Raw genomic sequence first — 22,212 nt, forward strand, 5'->3', positions numbered from 1 at the left:
TTCATAGAAAGCATTCATTCTGGTGCCTGGCACATCGCAATTAGTCAATAACATTAGCTGTCATCAGCAGCAGCTCACATGGGAAGCCAGTTGTCCAAAAACCATTTATTGGATAGCCCAACCTTTCCCCCACTGACATGAACTGCTTTATAGTCTACGAGAAAAAAAGGTGTCCACCAAAGTCCGATGCTCTCTTTTACTCCGATCTGTCCATTCTGGTATCAGGACCACGTGTGTTAGAGGCTTAGCTCTTCCAGACACATTTTAATACCTAGTACGATACTCTCCCCATTTGTTTTCCAAAAGTGTCCTGTATTTCTCACATGGATATTTGTTTGCTTATTTCTTCTAGATGAATGTTAGGATAATTTTGTCAAGTTGTAAAAAAAAAATTATTCTGAAAACTTTGGAAGATGGTAATAAATCTAAAGGTTAATATGGAGAACAGGGACTTCATTAAAATATTGAGCCTTCCCAGCCAATGGCATGGACATTCTCTGCATTTATTCAGATTTCGTGTGTGTGTCCTTTATAATTCAGTTGCTTTCTTTCTGTGTGCCTCTGGCAGTGAGTATTTGTAAACTTCTGTCTGCAAGTGTCTTTGATTGTCTTCGGTTTTCTGGGTGGAAACGGGGCCCATCTATAGCCAGGGTTTGTTGGCTCCCCAGGGCCACCCAGCGAGGGAGAAGTTGTCCTTAATTTGGCAGAGTTCCTATTTTCTTCCACTCTCCAGAGCACACAGAGGACTGCAGTTGGCATGGGGCTTCCTTGCCCTGCCTGCTTCTCTCAGATTGCCTTTCTCCCTGCCTTTGCCTGTGTCCTTCCTCCCTCAGCAAAGAAAGGCATGTTCACACAGGAGTAAAGCTTCTCTAGCCCCAGTTTTCCTTGGACGCTCAGAGCATCCACACCACTTGGCGCATGGCAGTTTCGCCCATGCTCTGGTATCTCCCCCTGTCCCCAGAAAGCTGTTCCACGTTGTCATTTCTGTACCCACAGGTGCAGTCTACCAGAGAGCCTAGCTGTCCTTTACCACCAAGGTCCCAGAAGTTTCCTCTTCTTCTGGGTGTCTACACCCCTGCCCAAACCCTCCTCGCTCGTCATATATAGGGGCCATTCTCTGGATGTTTTCATGCACTGTGTTCAATTCCAAATTAAGAAACAAATGCTGCACTGTGCACTCAGTACCTGGTCCAACAGCTCAGGCGACCCCTCTGGAGCCTCCTCCTACTTCAGGGGCTGGCCCTAGAGTGCTTCACCTTGATCCTGCTCACCCCTTCTCTCCCAAGGTCAAGGTAGACATCCCGGGGCCTGTGTCTAGGGATGACACAAAGAACACACAGCATGGGGCAAGCCTCAAGTCCCTCCAGTTCTCCTGGGCTCACCACTTCCCTGTCCTCTGTGTGGTCCGAGCGCCCTGAGCCTCTGACCCCATGGGTTCACCCTCTTCCATGCCATTGGTTTGCTGGACCTGCAGCGATCCTCCCAGCTCCTTCTAGCAACACCTGCTTCAAGCTCATGCATCAGGCTCATCCAAGCTATTGGGGCCCAGTCGTTATCCAATGTCCTTGTCCCCACTAGCACATACATGGGTGATGAGAATCTGGAGTTAATGCAGGGAAAGGGCTCAAAGAATCTAAAAAGGAGAAGACAACGCCTCCCTGTGATGTGAGTGGTGAACACAAACCCAACTTCAAGGCTGAATGTGGCTCCCCGTTTACGACACTTGTGTGGTCCCCACATGGGGACACTAAGCATAGTGAGTTCTTGGGGAAGGACTGTGAGCCGAACAGAGAGGATGGATACTCAACTTAGTGTTTTATTTTCTTCCTTTGATGGTAGAATAAAACTCACTGTGGATGAAAATCTGCCTTCCTCTGCTAAATGGGTGGAGTATAGTGGCCCTAGGAGCTCCTCCGAGGTCCTTCCCCCTCCCAAGGAAGCTGAAATTCCGACCAGCCTTGGTAGAATCACCAGGATGACAGGCCCCGGGCCCTTCTTGTGCTTCATTTCTTTCTTTGTCTCTACCCCTCCATCTGCCCTCTTCCTCATTGTCTTCCTCACTGCTCTTCTAGATAGAGGCAGCCACACCCAGGGCAAATATGCAGGGGTCTCTTGCTGCAGGGAAAAGGTGGCTGAAGGCCTTTTACGGCAGATACAGCTGCATGATCCCAACACACAGCGATGGCGACCTCGAGCCGTTTCAGCACCCTGAAGGAGAGATCATGTGTCCTGTCAGCAAATGCAGACTTGGGTCAGTTCATGGTTACGTCTTCTGCTAAGCGACTCGAGGGCATAGTGTTCTGTCTTTGTGATTAAAAAAAAAAAAAAATCCTTGCCAGCTAGGGATAAAGTCATGCAGTTGGCATGCTGAGCTAGTCAACTCCCGAACTGTAGTCACCCGGGGCAGGCATGAGCTCGCCCACCTAAGGGAGGTGGTTTTCTCTGGATATGGGCCTTCATTATAGACATAAAGGAATTAAGGGAAGGAAACTGAATTCCAAGTGAGCATAATTGATGGCCTTGATGCTGACCCAGTTAGGGTGTGGTGTTTTATCAAGAAAGGATTTATGGGGTGCCTGGGTGGCTCAGTCGGTTGAGCGTCCAATCTTGATTTCTGCTCAGGTCATGATCTCATGGTTCGCGTCAGGGTCTGTGCTGAGTGTGGAGTCTGCTTGGGATTCTCTCTCTCTCTTCTCCTCTCTCTCTCTCAAAATGAGTAAAGAAACAACTTATGCTCCCTCTCTGTCTCTCTCAATGAACAAACAAACAAACATTTTTTAAAAAGAAAGGATTTAATACCGGGAAGTAGAGGCATGCAAAATTTTGGCAGGAGAAACTCAGCTTCCTTTCTGGAACCTGAGAAATGTGACAACCTCGAGAAGCCACTTCCGTCTGTGGTTGCAGCTGCCTCCGCACCAGGGCAGTGATTTGTCCTCCTGGAAGTCACCTTGGCACCTGCCTGTGCACTGACTTGTTGCTTCTCAAGGAGAATGATGGCTTTTCCATCCCTGCACCTTCCAAACTGTATCCAAGTGCCTCTCACTGGTGAAATACAAACCAGAACCTGGTGACAATTCAGCAGGAAATGGTTTTTCTCAGGCTTCCAGGCCCTGCAATTTAGGGAAGAGATCAGAAGTGTTCCAGTAGGCTGAGGATAGACAGACCATCTCTGATGCAAGCATATGGACAAAATGTCACATGCACATCCTGTACAGCCTGGAAGATTCTTTCTTGGGAATAGCTTGGGCTTGGGAATAGCTTTCCGGCCTGGACCTGGACCAGTGCCTCAGGACCCTACCTCTGTCCACTTCTGGGTTCTTCTCCAGAAGGAGACACCAGAACTTAGCACTCAGTCACTGAGCACCGGTGCCATGGGCAGCTGCTCACCTTGGAGCAGGTGCCATCCTAATGTTGGTACTTGCTCTCCCCTTCCCGTCTCTGCTTTGATCTTTGTGCCCCCTCACTCCCTGCAACCCACCGACTATTCCCAGACAAGGAAGACCACCTCCCTGAGCAAGCAGAACATACTCATTCTTCAGGGAAACACCACCCTCTCCAGAAGGACAAGAGGGATTGTGTTTTCAATTCCTTGGTGGGCAAAGGGACACACTTCCTAGTTTGCCATTGGGTGCAGCCCAGGGAATATAGACAGATCTCCTTTCTGCCGTTCTGCTGTTCGACTTCAAATCAATGTTATTTCAGCCCACTAGGGAGACCCTCTGAATGTGCTCATTGACCAACTTCTTCATTTCTTACGTGGGCATTTATGTGCACATTCACACGGCCTTGCTTCCTTTGGTGAACAGTAATCTGTAGAGCATGGAAATGCATTACTCTTCCTGTTTCATATACGGTGAAATTAAGGATGCAGAGAGAATAAGCTACTTGCTCAAGGGCACAGTTCGTAAGTTTCCAATGCTTCTGACTCTTAGCCAAGTGCTCTGGCTACAGACCAGCAAAGACTCAAGAGTGGTAGAAAAGATGAAACAATCACCATCTTCGCTGCTGCCTTCCAAGTGGGCGTGCTTGGTGACACTCAGCTATTCTTTCCCCCCCTGTGCCCACTCCCCCAGTCCTTGGGAACACTGCTAAGTGTATCTTTCCATAAAGAAGAAAGGTCACATGGTATTAACACACCCAGTAATTCAGCATGTGCCTTACATAATGCTTTAACATTTTCTTTTATGTAATAGAGCATTAAAATTGTCCCCACTTGACCCCAGCTATCCACAGAAAATTGGCAGCTTTTTAATTAATGACTTCTGGCTGCTACAGTGTATCTTCTAGCTAATTTCCCAGAGCACTCACCTCATGCCAACAAGATTACAGAATTCTGAATATTGTATGCACCGTGTTATATTTTGCTCTTTATAATAATGATGAACAACCTAAAGTGGATGGCCGATAATTTTATCAAGCTGTGACAAAGTCTACTTCCCTCCAGCTGAACAAATGGGTAACCCTTGGGACTGTTGTTCTTATGACAGATGAATTGGTTCACTCTTCTGTTTAGCAAGCGTGATCAGATTTATAAATTGTGTAACTCTTCCAGTTAGGTTCACTTCCTCATGAAAAAAAGATTTAATGTTTTTCAAATGCATATACTTTATTGCTGTCTTTGTTAAGACCTTTTCATAATGAAGAGGCTTCTCTTAGTCTATACAGGAATTAATAGATAATCCTATTCAGTGATTTAACTGAGACAGCTGAGCTTAACACTAGTTAAATTTTATATTGTAATGCTTTAGTATAAATATGTCAAATGTTGTAAGTATTTTTCTGGTGAAAATTCTTTAAGGAGAGGAAAGCATACATGTTTTTGACGTCACTGATCCTATTAACTGTCTCATATTCTATCAGCATTTTGTTAGATTTTTTAGGGTGTTGTACCCCATTTTACATAATTTATAAATCCCATTGCATTGTCAGATTTACTGGTTTTCTGCCTTATGGATGTATTTTTAAAATCCTACGTTTGGCTGAATTTTTAGGTTGTGTGTATTAAACTACATCTGGCTCTCTTACTGCAGTAAACTTTGGGAAAGGCATCAATAGCCTCGACAGCTTCAAAACATGGACTAAATTTAAGCACTTAAATAAAAATTAAAGGCTTTTTCATTAAGTTCTAATAGTATCCTTTTATCCTTGCCCAAAAGAACACGTTATCCATAAAAATGAATTTTATGATTGGTAAAAACTGAATTTTTAAAACATACTGTCAACTTTTACAGGAGAAAAAAAACATATGATCATTTCAATAAATATTGAAAGGCAGTTGATAATATTCAACATTCAGGCCTGACTTTAAATGAGGGGTGGGGGCGGGGGGAAAGTGGGTGATGGACATGGAGGAGGGCAGTTGTTGGGATGAGCATTGGGTGTTGTAATGGAAACCAATTTGATGATAAATTATATTTTTTAAAAATAATAAAATAAATAAAAATAAAAATAAAAATAAATAAATAAATAAATAAGCAAAAATAAATTTGTGTAAAACCGGAGTATAGAAATGCTTTATAAGACCCAAGTGCTTTGGCAAATGAAGGAGGAAAAGACAGGAAGTCCAATAGATACATAGGCAAAGGATGTAGATGGGCTGTTCACCAAGAAAACAGGTATAAATTGCCAAAACATGATGATGTGAAAAGATGCTCAAACTTATCTACAGGCAAAACAAACAAAAAATATCAAAAAAAATTGTCAAAGCATGCAAATTAAAATAATGATGAAAATCAAAAAGGTCAGTCATGTACATGTGTGAGGAAAAATTAACCCTCAGCCAACACTGATGGAAATGAAATCGACGTGTTTCTTAGGAAGCAGCTTAGCCATACATTTCAACACTAAATGCACAGAATTCCCCTTCGAGCATTAATCCCAGAGGTTGCCTACCACTCTATTGACTGACTGATAAGTGGAGAGATTCCTTGCAACATGGTCCTTCTTCTTGTGGAGTAAGAAAGACAGAAAGTCAACTAATCATAAAATCATCGTAAGGAGAAATCTTTTAAGAAGGAGTATTGTGGGCTTACTATATGCCATACCATAGTTAAAGAATTTCAATGCCTACATCACCTTATTAAGGAGATTCTATATTATCTCCACTTTCACAGGTGGAAGAAACTGAGGAACTGAAAGATTACCTCATTACCTAGTTATTCGGTGTTACTGATGATCTGATGCCTTGCAACAAATTATCCCCAAAAATTAGTGGCATGAGATAATGCACATTTATTACCTCCTATGTCTGGGGGTCTGGAATCTGAGTATGGCTTAGCTGAGTCCTCCTGTTCAAGGTCTCCCCCAGCATTGCAGTTAAGGTGTTGGCTAGTGATGCAGTCATGTCAAGGCTCAGCCTGGGAAGAGTCTCATCCCCCAAGCCCACTTGTGTGGGTGCTGTGTTGTATGGCAGGATTCAGTCATAGACTGTTGGTTGGAGAACACCCTCAAGGGAGCCTCTCCATAGGGTAGCTACATTCCCCACAGTGAGGCCACTAGCCTCAGAGAGGGAGGGATTGAAAGAGAGACCACAGAGGCTCCTGGGTGGCTCAGTCCGTTGAGCAGCCAACTCTTGATTTCAGCTCAGGTCATGATCCCAGGGTCGTGGGATCGAATCCCGCATTGGGCTCCATGCTAAGCACAGAGCCTGCTTAAGATACTCTCCCTCCCCGTGCCCCTCCCCACTCACTCTCTCTAAAAAAAAAAAAAAAAAAAAAAAAGGAAAGAAAAAAATATACATATGTATATGTAAAGAAGAGAGGTACCTGGGTGGCTCAGTCTGTTAAGTGCCCGACTCTTGATTTCAGCTCAGGTCATGATCTCATGGTGAGTAGGATCAAGCCCCGCATCAGGCTCTGCACGGACAGCTCAGAGCTTGCTTGGGATACTCTCTGTCTCTCTCTTCCTCTCCCTGTCCCTCTCCTGCTGGTGCTCCCTCTCTCAAAATAAATAAACTTTTTTAAAAAATGTTGGGGGCACCCGGGTGGCTCAGTCAGTTAAGCATCTGACTTCAGCACAGGCCGTGATCTCACGGTTCATGAGTTCAAGCCCCATGTCAGGCTCTGTGCTGACAGCTCAGAGCCTGGAGCCTGCTTCGGATTCTGTGTCTCCCTCTCTCTCTTCCCCTCCCTAGCTCACACTCGCATTCTCCTCTCTGTGTCAAAAATAAATAAACTTAAAAAAAATTTTTTTTAATGTTACAAAAAAAAAGAACAAAGAGAGCCACAATCCTTTGTGATCATAGCTACGTGCCCAGTATCTGCCCCACAGTGGGTGCTCAGTAATCAAACAATAAATCCCATTTATGTAAAAATAGAGCACATCTTTATATTCACTTATAAAATATTAGGAAGGGAAAATTATGAAATTGGGGTCTTGAGAAGAAAAAGAGGGCATTTACTTACTTACTGTTTGAATTTGGGCCTCAAAATTCTCAGATCCCTAATCTGGGGTTCTCATGTTTTATACTATAATAAGTAAACTAACAGATACCTTTAATTAATTACTTTTCAAAACCAATCACTCATTTACTGGCATGTTCATCGTTCATCAAACACTTGTTAAAAATCCTGTGTGAATTTCATGTGAATTAGGTTTCTAATGATCCACATTACACATGTTTCTAAGTTTGCATTTTTTACATTTTGATGATTTCTCTATTCCCCAAGAGCAAACAGATGAGGGGTCAGAGTGTTTTTCTTCATTTTGTCTCACTTCAGAAAGTATTCAGAAGCTGATACTGGAGAGAGCGACATGTTGCGATTATGAAAGAAGAGTGCTGTTACTTACATCTTTAAAACTTTCCATCGTTGATTTTGAATGCTTTATGAATGAGACATATTTTTTAAAAATTCTACTTAAAATTATGTTAACAATATTTCATGCATCAGCTATGTGATAAAATACTAACCCAAATGTGCATTATTTGTATATGCTCCTCCTTCCAACTTTGTAGTGATCTTACAGATGTGGGCTTCTTACAAACCAGATGTCAGCCACGTGTGGGACATGAGTCAGATCCTACCCACACCCAGTCTTTCCATTGGATGCTATTAGAACACAGGCTGCTTTGTTTGGGTATTTTCTCTGGCTACTTCTGTGCCTCATTGGCAGAAGTATGTAGTTATATACCAGTGTGGCCTGCAAAGCCTACAACATTTATTATTTGGCCCTTTTGGAAAATGATTTCCTGGTATTGTCTGAAAAAATTGAGAATTTTGATCCATGAACATTTCTTTCGGTCTTCATTAATTGTTAGCAAGAACTTTTATAGTTTTCAGGGAGCCAGTCTTGCACATATCTTGTTTAATGAATTTCTTAGCATTTCATGTTTTGATGCAGATGTATCATTTTTTAAATTTCAATTTCCAATTGCTTTTTACTAATACATTTATAAACAAAATTAACTTTGAGTTGTGTACATCGATGTATCCCATGACGTCCCTAAACTCACTATGTTTCTAGCAACTTTTTTGTAAGTTCTTTTTTATTAAGTATGACTTAGTTATAGGTTTTTTTGGAGAAACCTTTATCAGGTTAGTTCATTGTCTTCCTAGTTTGCTATGAGATTTTATCAGGATGTTGAATTCTGTGAAAAACATTTTTTTTTTTATCTACTCACTCTATTTCTGTTTTTGTATGTTGAAGTAGTGAGTTTCTTTCATTGGCTAATTCCTGAATTCAAACCAACCTTGCATTCCTGGAGTAAATCTCACTTGGTCATAATACATTGTTGTTTGTATGTTGATATACCTGATTTGGTAATGTTTGGTTAAGGATTTTTATGTCCGTGTCCATTAGGGATGTTGGTCTCTAGTTCTCTTTTCTCTTAAGATTCTTGTCTGACTTTGGTATCAGGATAATTCTGTGTAAAATTGGTTTTATTTCTTCTTTAATTATAGGTAATATTTACTAGTGAAGCTTCCTGGGTTTTGGGTGTTATTTGTGGAAGGTTTTTAACTATAAATTAAATTTATTTATAGATATGACTATTAGATCTACCTCCTTTTTCTTGAGTGATCCTTGATAGTTTGTGTCTTTCAAGAAATTATTTAATCTAAGTTGTCAAATTCATTGGCACAAAGTTATTCCTAATATTTTGCTATTATGCTTTTAATTAAAGTAGAGGCTGTAGTGATGGTTATCTTTTTATGGTTATTTGTAACTTGTGTCTTCTGTCTTCTACATCAGTCCTAGAGGCTCACCTACTGTGTTTTTTTTCAAAGAGCTAGCTTTTGGTTTTACTGATTTTTTTTATCTGTTGTTTTTCTGTTTTGTATTTCACTGATTTGAGTTTTCCTCCTTATTATTTCCTTCCTTCTTCATACTTTGGGTTTTTCTTGCCCTTCTTGTAGTAGCTTCTTAAGGTGGGTGCTTAGATAGTTGATTTGTGACCTTCTTCCTTTTCTAATACAGTAATTTAATGCTACACACTTCTAAGTTTTGCTTTTATCTGTATCTCACAAATAATGATATGGTGTTTTTATATTCATATGTATATATTCTTATTACTCTGGTGATTTCTTCTTTGACTCATGAGTTATTTAGACATGTATCATTTAATTTTCAAATATTTGGGGTTTTTTTCCAGATGTATTTGTGTTATTGTTTTCAATTTTCGTTTTGCTGTGGAGATAGAACATAACATGTATTATTTTTATCTTATAACATCTACTGAAATTTGTATTATGACTAACAATATTGTCCCTTTTATTAAGTGTCAAATGTGCCCTCAAAATCAGTATGTATTCTGCTATTTAGGGTGCAGAGTTCTGTAAATGTCAGTTAAGTCAAATTGATTAATAGTGGTATTAAAGTCTTCCATATTTCAAATCTCATTTCCTCTGCCCCCCCTTTCTTTTCCTTTTGGGACTATAATTTTCAGTGTTAGAATATTTGATGTAATTTCAGAATTCCAGGATAACCTATTTCATATTTTCCACTTTCGCACTTTTTTTTTTTTAACTTTGGATATTTTCCACTGACCTAGGTTTAAATTCACTAATTTTTTTCCTCTGTCTAACCTGCTGAGTAGCTTGTTTAAAGATTTATTCATCTCTTACATTGTGGTATTTGTTTTTATCATTTTGTCTTTCTTATAGTTTAATGGTTTTAATATTGCTTCTGAACCCGCCCCCCCGCCCCGTTTATGGATATTAATCATAATTATTGTAAAGTCCCTGTGGAAGAGCTCCCCTACCATAGTTATGTCGATATTTTTTTTTTCTGGTCCTTTTTTCTTGCTTTTTTGTGTGTCTCGTAATATTTTATTGAGTATGGCTCTGGTGCATAAAAGGAAAGAAAAGTAGAGATTGCGGGAGGTTATACTTACTTCCAGTCCTTGTTATCTGCTTTTATGCCGAGGTCCTGGTCCCCCCATCCTCTGCCAGAGATGGGATTATTTATCTCCTTGTGGGGCTTCTAACTTTTTGTAACTAATTTCACTTAGTTGTCTGTGACTTCGACTTTCTAAGCGACTCAGAGAACAGTATGATTTTGTAGATAAACAGCCTCTCTTTTTTGTTGTTAGAATGGAAGCGACATTCCTTTGTGTCTCTCTCCATCGTCAGCAGAAATGGAAATCTGTTCTTTTAATGGAAGTCTTCATATGTCCTCTGTGGCAGTTCTGTGTTGGTAGCAGCTACCTGTTGTCGGGATTCTGCTTGTCCTTCTTGTTCGGTGTGAAATGTCCCCTCGGTACATTATGAATTTCCCTGGTCTCTTTGGTGGGGCTGGGTCACCTGATCTAGACATGAGGGAAGGGAGGGCACAGCCACGGTCTCTGCCACTGTGAGCTAAGGAGTACCAATAGATAAGTGATCAGTTTGGCACGGAGATAGCATGAGAAAGTGTGTCCCTTCTCGTGTCCCCAGATGCAAAGCCTGAAGTTCCCTGCAGGTGGGGTATGGTGACAGTGCAACAGTGTGCATGTTCAGCTCCCACGAAGGATCTGGGGCCATAGAGACCAGCATGGGGCTCACGCTGTGGGCTTTCTCCAGGAAGATGGAATTGGTCCTCACCACTGGGTCCTCTCCCCAAATCCTCAGACTCAGGTCACACAGTAGGGAAGCTCTACCAGCTTATCAAGGCTTAGATCACACTCTCCCAGTCTCACCCAGGGCCCCCTGCACAGGGATAAGCAACATAGCAGGGTAATCCAAACCGCCGTCTTCCCGGAAACCTCCCTAGACCACCCTTGGTCCTGCTTTTTATTATTTCTAAAAGATATTTTTTTTCAGAACAGTTTCGTAAGGATCTTCCATATGAGTCATATCACATCTCTGTCCACGGCACATGTCATCGGTGGCATTTTCTCCTTGAACGCCATACTCTGAGGAGAGAGGTGTTTTAATTCTGTGCTGTCTTACTGGCACCATCTGACTTATTTATTTAAATGACATTAAGTGATAGTAACATGCACGTGTGTCTAGACTGCAGCGTGACTGTGCTTAGAAGAGAAACCTGCGATACTTGTATTCTCTTTGTAGACTCACCGCAAGCAAAGTCTTCAAATGCCCTGTCCCTGGAACATTCCTTGTTTACATTCATAGTAATTCCCTGGGAACACAAGGCTTCTATTTAGTCTCAGGAGAGACGTCTACTCCTGTGCTGTTCCACTGTGATGTCTTTGAATAATTTATCAGCTACTTAACACTCATCAAATTTGGCTTTTTGTGTAGAAACGACCTGTAACAGTCTCTTACTCTCTATCTCAGAGTCTGAAGCAGTGTCATTTTAAATAAATGTGCTTCTCTCCAAACAAGAATTTACATGTTGTGGGGGAAAAAGTTCCGCATATCCCACGACTGCCCTCTAGATGTTAAATACCCCTTACTTCTCTGTACTAAGTTGCGTGAACTTGAACTCACTGTCTCCCCTTGTGTGTTTCTGTTGGCATCATTCTTCCTCCTTCTTGTTCTACTCCAGGTGCTGGGGTTCCCCAGTTCCAACCAATTGCCCTGAATGGCCGAATTCAGGTTCTGAGCAACGGGTCCTTGTTGATCAAGCACGTCGTGGAGGAAGACAGCGGCTACTACCTGTGCAAGGTCAGCAACGATGTGGGTGCAGACGTCAGCAAGTCCATGTACCTCACGGTGAAAAGTAAGGAAGAAGAACGCTTTGTTTTACCTAAATAGGTCTTTTTGTGCTTAAATTTGCCATTGTCTCCGCACACATCTGTTTAAAACAAAACAAAACAAAATGTTGGTTAGCTACAGCTGAGGTTTGAGGTTTTGCTCCCCTGGGACACGACTGAAGAGGAGGGCAAAAATCCAGCCGGTTGCAATAGCCTGACCGTGTGCCCGGTGTCTGGGGCCACATGCTCGTGTCCCTTGGGTTCCCTTGGCCATGCATACCTAGCAGGTGAGTGGGCCTCTGCCTTTAGTGCCCACATTTCTATTCTGCTGATTTTACTGCGGAAAAGCCTAGCGTATAGTCTTGTATGTGCTCTTTTCAGACGTCTGTTTCCACACATTTTATGATTTGCAAGCTGGCTTGTCCCTAGGTTTCCTTTTAGAGATCCTTATGAAATCAAGCAGCCGGAAACCTCATTACCAAAGGCACACAACTACAAGACAGGAACATGTAACACCCTGCCTAGGGTCCATGTTGCTGACCCATTTTATAGGAGAGGGTAACTTATAATGAGATTATTTTTCTACTTAGGTAAGTAAACCACCAAAGGAAGGACGTAAAACAGGCCAACTTTTGTAAAGTTGCTGCTTTTTAGCAAATGGTTGGGCGCCTAGTTTACAGCGAATTACTTATGTCTTTGTCCATTTGTGCAATTTTCTGTTAGATAAATTGTGATCTCTTCCAGATAAGGCTTTGATCAGCCTTTCTCTTTTTTATTTTAATTGTGTTCTCGGTAGGCTGGAAAAGACCTCTTACCGTATCACTCATTAGAGGGATTGAATTTAAAAGTGAATCTCAGTGGGTCTTATGTATATGTGTGTGTGAGAGAGAGAGATTTAAGCTGACTGCACAAATACTAGTATCCACCCTATTTCACTCAGAATTTATTCGAGTCCGTTATTTCCAACGTAACGCTGAAAATATCAAGCTATTTATTTGCTATACTTTTATACCATGAAAAATTACAGTTTGAAATAGGGTTGCTTTAAAACATGTTTTGTAGATATCCAATACGTAAATTTGATTCTAAATTTTATACTCTGGAGGAACTGATGTGCAAGAATCTGAAGACAAATTGTCGTTTCATATAAATCCAAAGTTGAAAGGATAACTTAAAAAATTATAAATTGATGATATTTGAAGGAAACCCAAGAGCTGAAGACCAATGTTGGCCAATATTGATCCATCTTTCCCCAATAAAAGAAATATATTTTTTAATTTGATTATATTTAATAGAATATGTTTGATTCTAAATTTGGTTATATTTTGCCACTTTGAAATATTTTAAAATTATAAAAATTCCGCAAGTCTATATCTATGCTGTAATAGATACAGGGCCCTGTGAAGGATGTGAATACTTCATCCACGGACTTATGTTTTGGAAGAGGAGATAACAAGGAAGTATATAGAGCTTACTAATATTAATGCAAGATGGAGAGTAATATAATATGTGCCATAGTTGTACCTTTCAGAGGAGGATATAACTTTCATTTTGTGGGGACTAAGGAGCGTTTCATGGAGAAAAAATCTTTTAAGTGGGTGGAATTTAAAAATACAAAAGCTGGTTTTCCCCAGATTTCCTCTCTACATACCTTTGATGCTCTTAGTGTGGGGCATGGGAGAGGACCACGGAGATGTCTTTCTGCACTTAGCGACCTTTCTTTCTTGTGGGTTGATGGGGAATGGGTGTATACAACTGCCATCCAGTGGAATACACTGGAAAAGAGTTCCAAACACAAAGGCGTGCAGATGAGGGCGTGATTGACATTTGTGTGTAGGACCAGCGACTACACAGTGACAACACGTGGATTTAAGTTCAGTCTTAGACGATGCAGTGGGTATCAACAGGTACAATCCTTGAGGGTGGATAGGGGCGCTTGAGGAAGAGGGAACAGAGAGCAGAGAGAAGAAATTAAAACTCCCAAGGCAGGAGGTAACTCTGTCCGCATGTTGTACCCTGTACATGGAGGGGGTTAGACAGGGAAACGTTTAAAGTGAGCAAATGTCAAACAGAAATGGTTCTTAGAGGTAGCCAATTTTAGATTCTCTCAAACCATACAAACTATTAGCAGAGAGATGCTTTTAGGTAACAGTTAATTCTACCAGTTTTTAACAACCCTTCGTGGGTTTATAAATGTGTTCAGTTTCAAGTGTCTGGTATATTTAACCCTTTAAAATCATACTATTTGAATTCTGGAAAGTAAAAAGAATAATTTAAGAAAGCTATAGCAGCACAAAGACAGGAGATATACAACAAATAGAGGTGTTACTCAAATGATACCATTGGAAAAAAAAAACAGTAACAACAAACAGGGATAATTTCGCTTTTTCTGTGTGTATTTGTGTGACCAGACTACTTAGTGGATTAAAATGGACTTGTGGAGGCAGCACACAGCAATGCAAATCTGCTGCTTGGTATTATCTATTTTACCATGAAAATAGGGAGGAAGGGGGCACCTGGGTGGCTCAGTCAGTTGAGCATCAGACTTTGGCTCAGGTCATGATGTCACGGTTTGTGAGTTCGAGCCCTGCGTCAGGCTCTCTGCTGTCAGCACAGAGCCCGCTTAGGAACCCCTGTCCCCCTTCTCTCTGCACTTCCCCTGCTCACTCTCTCTCTCTCTTAAAGATAAAAAAATAAACATTAAAAAAAGGAAAGAAAATAGGAAGTTTGAGCACAGAGCACACCCTGGCTGACTTTATGCCCCTATGAATGGTAACATGTTTTATTGTTACTTCTGTAGAGGACAGAAGGGGAGCACTAAGGTGTAGACACGCACCCACATGCACATGTGCACTTACAGTGTGTGCACAGCAAACCCAGATGCCTTCCAGGTAGAGGCAAGAAGAGAAAGAACCATCATCCCATTCTCTTTTATTTTAATCTCTTAACATGGCCCTAAAAATGGCATGCACCCACACCCATGTACACACACACACACACACACACACACTGCATTCCATACAAACACAGAAAAATCATCCCAAATGAACTAAAGCTACCTATTCAAACTGCAGCCAGGAGAGGGATGAGAGCATAACAGGGACACTACTGGCCAACCCCTGGGAAAACCATTGCATGGTATCACCAAAAAAAAGGAACAAAGCGTCCTCCCCCTCTCCTCCAAACAGTTGATTCCAATATTTCGCACACTAAAGAATTTCTCTGTATTGTTGGAATTGATTCCATTCTCTGTATTATTGGACTTGATTCCAAAGGTAACAAGTTTCCTTTGAGGTGGTAACCGCTATTTTGACAACCTTCAATCAGTTCTGTCCCCTAAATGAAGACCGTCTTGGGGAAAAACAAGGAATCCTACATTCTGGGTCAAAATTAGGAAAGTCCTCAAAGCCTGTGTGCCGTGGACATGGAGGGCTGAAGTGTCATGTAATTAACAGGGAGCCCAGGGTAGGGTGAAGAGACCCCCCGAGGTTGCAGCCCAAACAATCTGGTCCTTCTGGTTCTCCACTTCTCATTAGTGATCTCAAATTGCTTTACTTCTCTGACCCTGTAAAATAAGAAGAATCACACCTTTCCTGGGGAGGGGGGGTATGAAAATTAAATGGGATAATGTATGTGAAGATACACTGTAAATCACAAAGCACTCTATGCACGGATCTACCACATACACATAGCAGGTGGTCCTGCTCGTTAGAAAGAAAGAAATCGTAGATGCTGATGGTGCTGCACACTGGAATACTTCCAGAAAATCATTCTGAACAGGAAAATTAAAAGGTTGTAGGGTAGGAAGAGGAAGAGGAAACATGACTTCCAAGATCCAGGCGGGGGGTACTTTCACTGTCCCTGTGATGCTGACCTATGGGGGTGGTGCCTTTGGAAACTCTTATTCCTGACTCCAGCTGTTTATGAATCATCAATAAAATGTTTGGGGATTTCAAACTGAAAAAAAAATTGTTTGGGTAGAAAGGAAATTTCACGGCTTTAAATAAAAATTTAATGTACTCTCTCATTTTTATAATTCATATTTTTAAAAAGTGGGCTGCAAATATTTCTAAATGTAATAGGACAGAACTTTCTGCCCAAACAAGCAACGTCAGGAAATTAAGGCGGCTTCTTGGACAATAGTCTGGATTCCCAGGATGGCTGGTGCTGGTTTTATACACATTTTAAGGACCTGAACTCTCCCAACAGAGCCGGTTGCCAGGGGCTCACTGGGGATGCGAGAACCGTGCACTGCCTGAGCGAGCCTCTTGTCTGGGAAGTTCTTTCAACTCGGGTGCTTTCAAAAACCACTACTGCACTAGCAGAGCAATTTGATGGTGAACCCCCACCCCCACCCCACCACACACACACACACACACACACACACACACACACACGTGTGCGCGTTTTTGACATCAGACACATGGAGGCTGTGGGCAGAGATGAGGCAACCAAGCTTGGATGAACCTTCAGGGACAGCAACCAGTGGGATAGAAAAATAACCCTTCAAATCCTTCAGGTTTGTTGGTCTTGCTGTTTCTGGAACCACATTATTCATTATTATCCCAATCATAGCTTAGCTTTTACCAAAACGTGTGCCCCGAATAGGGACCCAAAACATCAAATGTTGTTGAGGACTTCGGCAGAAAAGACAGAGGGACCGGGCTGTCCTTTCCATCAGACTCTACTTTCCAAACTTTCTGTTTGGCCTCTGGTGACAATGCTGCACCCTCGCCCCAGGCCCACGGGGGCGCTGCAGAGCGTCTCCATCCGCAGACCTTGTGGGAGCTGGGAGATCTGGTTGGTTGTAGTAAGAAAAGAGCTGCCCCAGACCGCTGGATCTCTCAAGGGGATGAGTCGTTGTCCGGAATGTTTCTCCCAGGTGCCAGAATTACATCCTCCCTCCCCACTTTCTGTCTCTGGGCCCGCATGCTCCCTAGAACTGATCTCTGTATGGATCTGAGGCCCCGATGCACAAACAGCTCCTCTTCTGTCACTGCATGCAGGATGAAAGAACATCCCTTACCAAACAGGAGCAGGGTGCTGCCCGGAGAGATGGTTGCTCTCTGGATCCAGTGATGCCACTGCCTCTCAGAGCCAACCCGCAGGATGTGGTGGGGCCTTGGTCCCCAAGCCTCCCTCGGGCTCAGCCCAGGCAGGTCCCTGGGTATCATGCACACATCTCTTTTTCCTCCAGGATTCGGGCACATAGGCCTTGCAGCTCATGTACACTCACTGTCAGCTTTGGTCAGTCTGCTGGACCTTGGCCATGATATTTCTGGATAGACCTTGGTGATGTGATAGGATCTCAGGACACTCAAGTCCTGCCTTTGCTGGGGAGGATATGTTGGGGGTGGTGTTCAAGAATCTACCGCCATCTCCGAGAATCCGTATGTACCCCTGGGTAGTCCATTCAACTTCTGTGACTTCCTACCCTCACACTGTGTCCCCACAGATCTTTACCCTACACCTCGTTAGCTAAATAAAAATCCCCTCTAGTCTTTGCGATTGCTCTGTGAGACTCCTAAAAGAAGGAGCAGGGCCCCCAGCTGGCCCTCTGTGAGGCTGTGATGGCCTTAATAATTCCTATAAAATGTTTTCCAGGCCCCTCACAGTCACTTTGACAGGACACCCTTTCCTCTAAAAGCAAAATAAGGTTTGTTTTCAGGCTGCTTTGTTCTTAACAGAGCAAGAGAGGACAGTTTTGAATATATAGAATTACTAAATTATAATTTTTTTTTCCTAGCGTGCCAAGATAGCTGAGTGGGTCCAATGCTGTTTTCCCTGATATTTTAATTCAGGAGCTTCTAAAATTTTTTTTTAACATTTATTCACTTTTGAGAGACAGAGAGAGGCAGAGCATGAGCAGGGGAGGGGGAGAGAGAGTGAGACACAGAATCGTAAGCAGGCTCCAGGCTCCAAGCTGTTTGTCAGCACAGAGCCCGATGTGGGGCTCGAACTCACAAACTGTGAGATCATGACCTGAGCTGAAGTCAGACGCTCAACCGACTGAGTCACCCAAGTGCCCCTTAATTCAGGAGCTTCTAAATCACACTTTGACTCATGGGCCCCTGTAGGCAGATCCCATGAGGTTCTGGGACCCCTTGATATCAGGTGCAAACGTGTGTTTTTTTTGCTGAGGGGAAACACTGTGGCCTTCGTGATTCCCTCAAAGGGATGCATGATGCACGAAGATCAAGAACCACTGTTCTGGAAAAATCACACCCTGGATGGCCTTGTGTATTTTTCTTGCAGTGTCTCTTGGAGTATTGGACTGGAAGCAGCCAGGCACACAATGAGAGGTTAGAAGGGGCTAAGGAGGAGTAAGCAGCCCTGAGTCAGGCAGCAGCCTAGGTTCTGTTACCTGGGTTCTCTTACCGCGGCCTTATGCCACGTGTGACGTAAATGAATCAAAGCGATGTAACTCTGTGGTTGCCAGTCAGGCTCGAAGCTCACACAGCCTGGGCTCCCTCTCTCCAAGCCTCCGTAGATTAGAGTCACAAAAATACGTCTCTCGTGGGATCCCTATAAGGCTGGCATGACCCATCACTGAAGCACTCAGTAAAAATTCCTGACATGGTTGTTGCAGAGCAATGGCAGCTACTGTTGTGGTTGATGTTAGGGCTGTTATTATAATTATCATCATCATTCCTGAATTACAGCTTATGACTCCCCCAAACAAGCCACATTAGTGTCTGTTATAGAGTATGAGGTGTCCCTGACTGAAAAACATCCAGGTGACACATTTTCATGACTTTAGAGTCCGCCAGCCCCCACTCCAATGTATTCTACATGTATGCACACACTCATATCCCTCACCCTTCCCTTTTCTGGTCCAGCTGTCAAAAATATCTACACTTTTCATGGCAATGCCTGGGTGCAGGAGCAGAGGACGGGAAGGGGCATGGGAAAGTAAGAATGGAAAAGGAGGGGCCACTTGTCAGCCAGTAGACGACGCTCCACGGCTGTAATTGCCAATGGTGGATGGCGGCTCCTTCCAGGGAGAGCGTCTTGTACTCCACATAAACATTCGCATTTCACTTCTTAAATGAGCCTGGGAATTCTACCAGCTGAAGATCCTTTGGGGTTAATAAGGAATTTGTACAATGGGAAGACTAAATCACTGTAATTTGTTGCCAGCTCCAATTTCAGCTTTGTCTCTCAGTGTTAAGTGTTGAATTGTGTGCCCCCAAAATTCATATATTGAAGTCCTGACCCCTAGTATCTTAGAATGTGACCTTATTTGGAAATAGCGTCCTTGCAGATGAAATTAGTTAAAATGAGATTTTATTAGAGTAAGGTGGCCTTTAATCTAATATGACTGATGTCCTTATAAAAAGGGAAATTTTGGAACTAGTCATGAGGGCACAGGGTCATGTGAAGACAGACAGAGACAGAATAATGCTGCCACCAGCAAAGGGAAGCTGGAAGAGAAAAAGAAGGATATTCCCCTAGAGTCTTCAGAGGGAGAACAATCCTACCAACACTTTGATTTCAGACTTGGGGCCTCCCGAGCTGTGATAGAATACATTTCTGTTGTTTTAGGCCACCCAGTTGGTGGTGCTTTGTTGGGGCAGGCCTGGAACACGAATGTACCAGTGATAACAGAGATCTTCTGTAGAGTCTTGTGTTTGAGAGAAGCGCACTATAACTACATCACCTGCTCCAGCAGGTAAATCCTAATCTGTCTAAACCCATGGATATGAACTCTAGTCTGAAGAAACCACGAGCAGCCTATTCCCTTTGGACATAATTGGTTTAAAGATGGGCATGAGACCCAGTTTGGGCCAACAAAATGTAAGAAGAGACCTTCTGGAAAAGATTTCCTTATTCTTAATAGGCAACTGTGCCAGAGATGCTCATCTCTTTTGATTCTTGGCCCCGCCTGGAGGTGACACCTTGATCCGTGGCAGCCATTTTGGTATTGTTCCCAGGATACAACCAATACCTAGAAGAAGGTAGCATTAAGAAAAGAGGAAAAGTGGAGTTTTACCCCTACTGTACTGCATCTTGAATCCTCTGAACTCATAGTTGTAGAAGACTAATTACTTGGTTGCCTTTATGTCTAAACCAATGTGGGTCAAGGCCTTCTTGTTTGCAACTGGAGACATCCCAGCACAATAGGTAAGGAGACAGCATCCTCAGAAATTCCTGGGACTTGATTCAGCCATGCTTCTCTCCTCAACAGTCGGACTGAAATAAACACCTCTGAGGGACTGGGGAGTTTTATTTGAGTTGAGGAACTATTATAGGGACTCATAAAGCCTGATGCTTTGGGTTGGGGTAGAACAGGTCTGAGGGAAGAATGGCATTGGAGGGTCAAGGACAGCATGCAGGTCTGGGGAACATCTGGTGTCCCCGGAGCAGGGAGGCCAGTGCCTGGTGGAGGGAGACTGAGAAAAACAAACAGGATTTTTAAAAATGTTTCTCAGGATGGTACTCTTCCGAGGCGAGGCGAGTGTATTTTTCTCTTTTATTTAGTTGCTTCCTCTTCCTCCTCCTTTTGTTTAGAGGCTCCCTTCTACCCAGCAGCTGAGAAGTTATGTGTTGCCTCTTTGGGGTAATCTCAGCTCTTTCGGGGTTTCTTGGTTAAGATCCTTCTTCCCCCACGGCCTTCTGTGGGTGTTGGCATCAGTCTTCTGAGTCCTCAGTTAGCTGTCACCCTCCACGCTGGCACCCACTGAGATGCCTTTATTCCCATCTGGCCCTGGGCCATGGGGTCGCTGCCTAGCTTCCCCCTTAGGTCCTCTGGCTGCCCCTTGTCCTTTCTGCCCGCTCGTCTGGTCGGCAGTATTCACTGGGCTCCTGCTAGCCTCCAGGACTCTTCTAGACACTGAACATTGGATGAATAAGACAGAACTAGTTTACATCTCCGTGGAGAGAATGACATGTGCATCAGTATTTAGCATAAAGCCTGGCAGAGAACAGAATGAAAGAAATGGGTTGTGTGTGTGCTTGGAGAGAACATTCCAGATGATGGAGTAGCAAGTGCAAAGGCTCAAGGTAGAAATTGGTTATGTTTGCAGAGCAGCAAGGAGACCATGTGCTTGGAGTACAAGGTACATGGTGGGGCCAAGAGACCTGGGCAGGGGCTGGACCCACAGTCAAACTTTGAACTTTATTTCAATGATGATGAGACACCATTGGAGGATTTTGAGCGGAGGAAAAGTATCATGAGAATAATATTCTCATTCTGACACCCACACTCAAAATTCTGTATTACATCTGACTTATGGGAGGAGCGCAGAGAGGCAGGAGAGCCAGCCAGAAGAGCAGGTGGCAGTCTTGTGACAGTCCCAGGAGACTGGGGGTTTGCGTCTGTCTCTGGGTCTCAGGGATTCTGCTTCCCATGGCCTGTGGTTAGAAAGGCCACCTTTTAGAAATCCAGAGAGATCCCTCTGGCCCCCATGCTGAGCTGGTGGAGCCCAGAGCTCCTTGATGGGACCGTCCCCAGTGGCCAGCTCCTTCAGCTCCACCACCACCCATTTTCCTAGTGTGCTAATCTCTGCAATCCTTCTAGCAATGTGGCTTTAATTTCTGGCTTGCTATGCTGATAAGAAGAGGCAGTTCTTCCGGTGTCCACTTGGCCTTTCCTATCATAATAGCCCTCACTCAGCAGTTTGAGAACCATGTGGGCATTCTGCCCGTTACCAAGTGACACATTCTGGAACGGGGGAAATAACCACAGGATGGGTTTGAACATTCATTGGGTCCACTGGAAACCAGACCTATGCCAGAATGTATTGCCCCCTGACCTATAGAAGCCCCTGACTGGGGGACCAGGGTAGTGTTTTGGTTCTCCAAGAATTAGAGTCAGGTCAGGGTTACCACCCCCATACTTGATGGGTCATTTTTCTCTGGCCGCTTTTAAGATTTTCTTTCTCTTGGGATTTCAGAGTTTGACCGTAATGTACCTATATGTCATCTCCTTTGTACTTATGTTGGTTTGGATGGAGGAGCTGGTAGGTAAACCTGAGAAGTTTTCAACCATTAGTTCTTCACATGATTTTATGTCATCGTTTTATTCTCTCTTAGGTCTCATTCTAGGACACATATGCTAGTCCATTGGATACGGCCCCAGGACTAAGGTTTCTGATACTTCTGACATATTTTTCTTCAGTCTTTTCCCTCTGTCATCA

At 43.1% G+C, this 22,212-nt stretch overlaps 1 protein-coding gene across 2 annotated transcripts in view; it reads left to right on the top strand.

Moving 5' to 3' along the window:
* DSCAM (DS cell adhesion molecule) overlaps positions 1–22,212 on the top strand; it is a 693,896-nt gene that overhangs the window by 508,692 nt on the left and 162,992 nt on the right. For both annotated transcript variants that reach the window (XM_053220540.1, XM_053220541.1), the window contains exon 11: positions 11,926–12,099. In XM_053220540.1, the coding sequence (XP_053076515.1) occupies positions 11,926–12,099 (174 nt within the window). The remainder of the gene's footprint in view (positions 1–11,925; positions 12,100–22,212) is intronic.

Source organism: Acinonyx jubatus, chromosome C2, assembly GCF_027475565.1.
Source record: "Acinonyx jubatus isolate Ajub_Pintada_27869175 chromosome C2, VMU_Ajub_asm_v1.0, whole genome shotgun sequence".
Lineage (NCBI taxonomy): Eukaryota > Metazoa > Chordata > Mammalia > Carnivora > Felidae > Acinonyx > Acinonyx jubatus.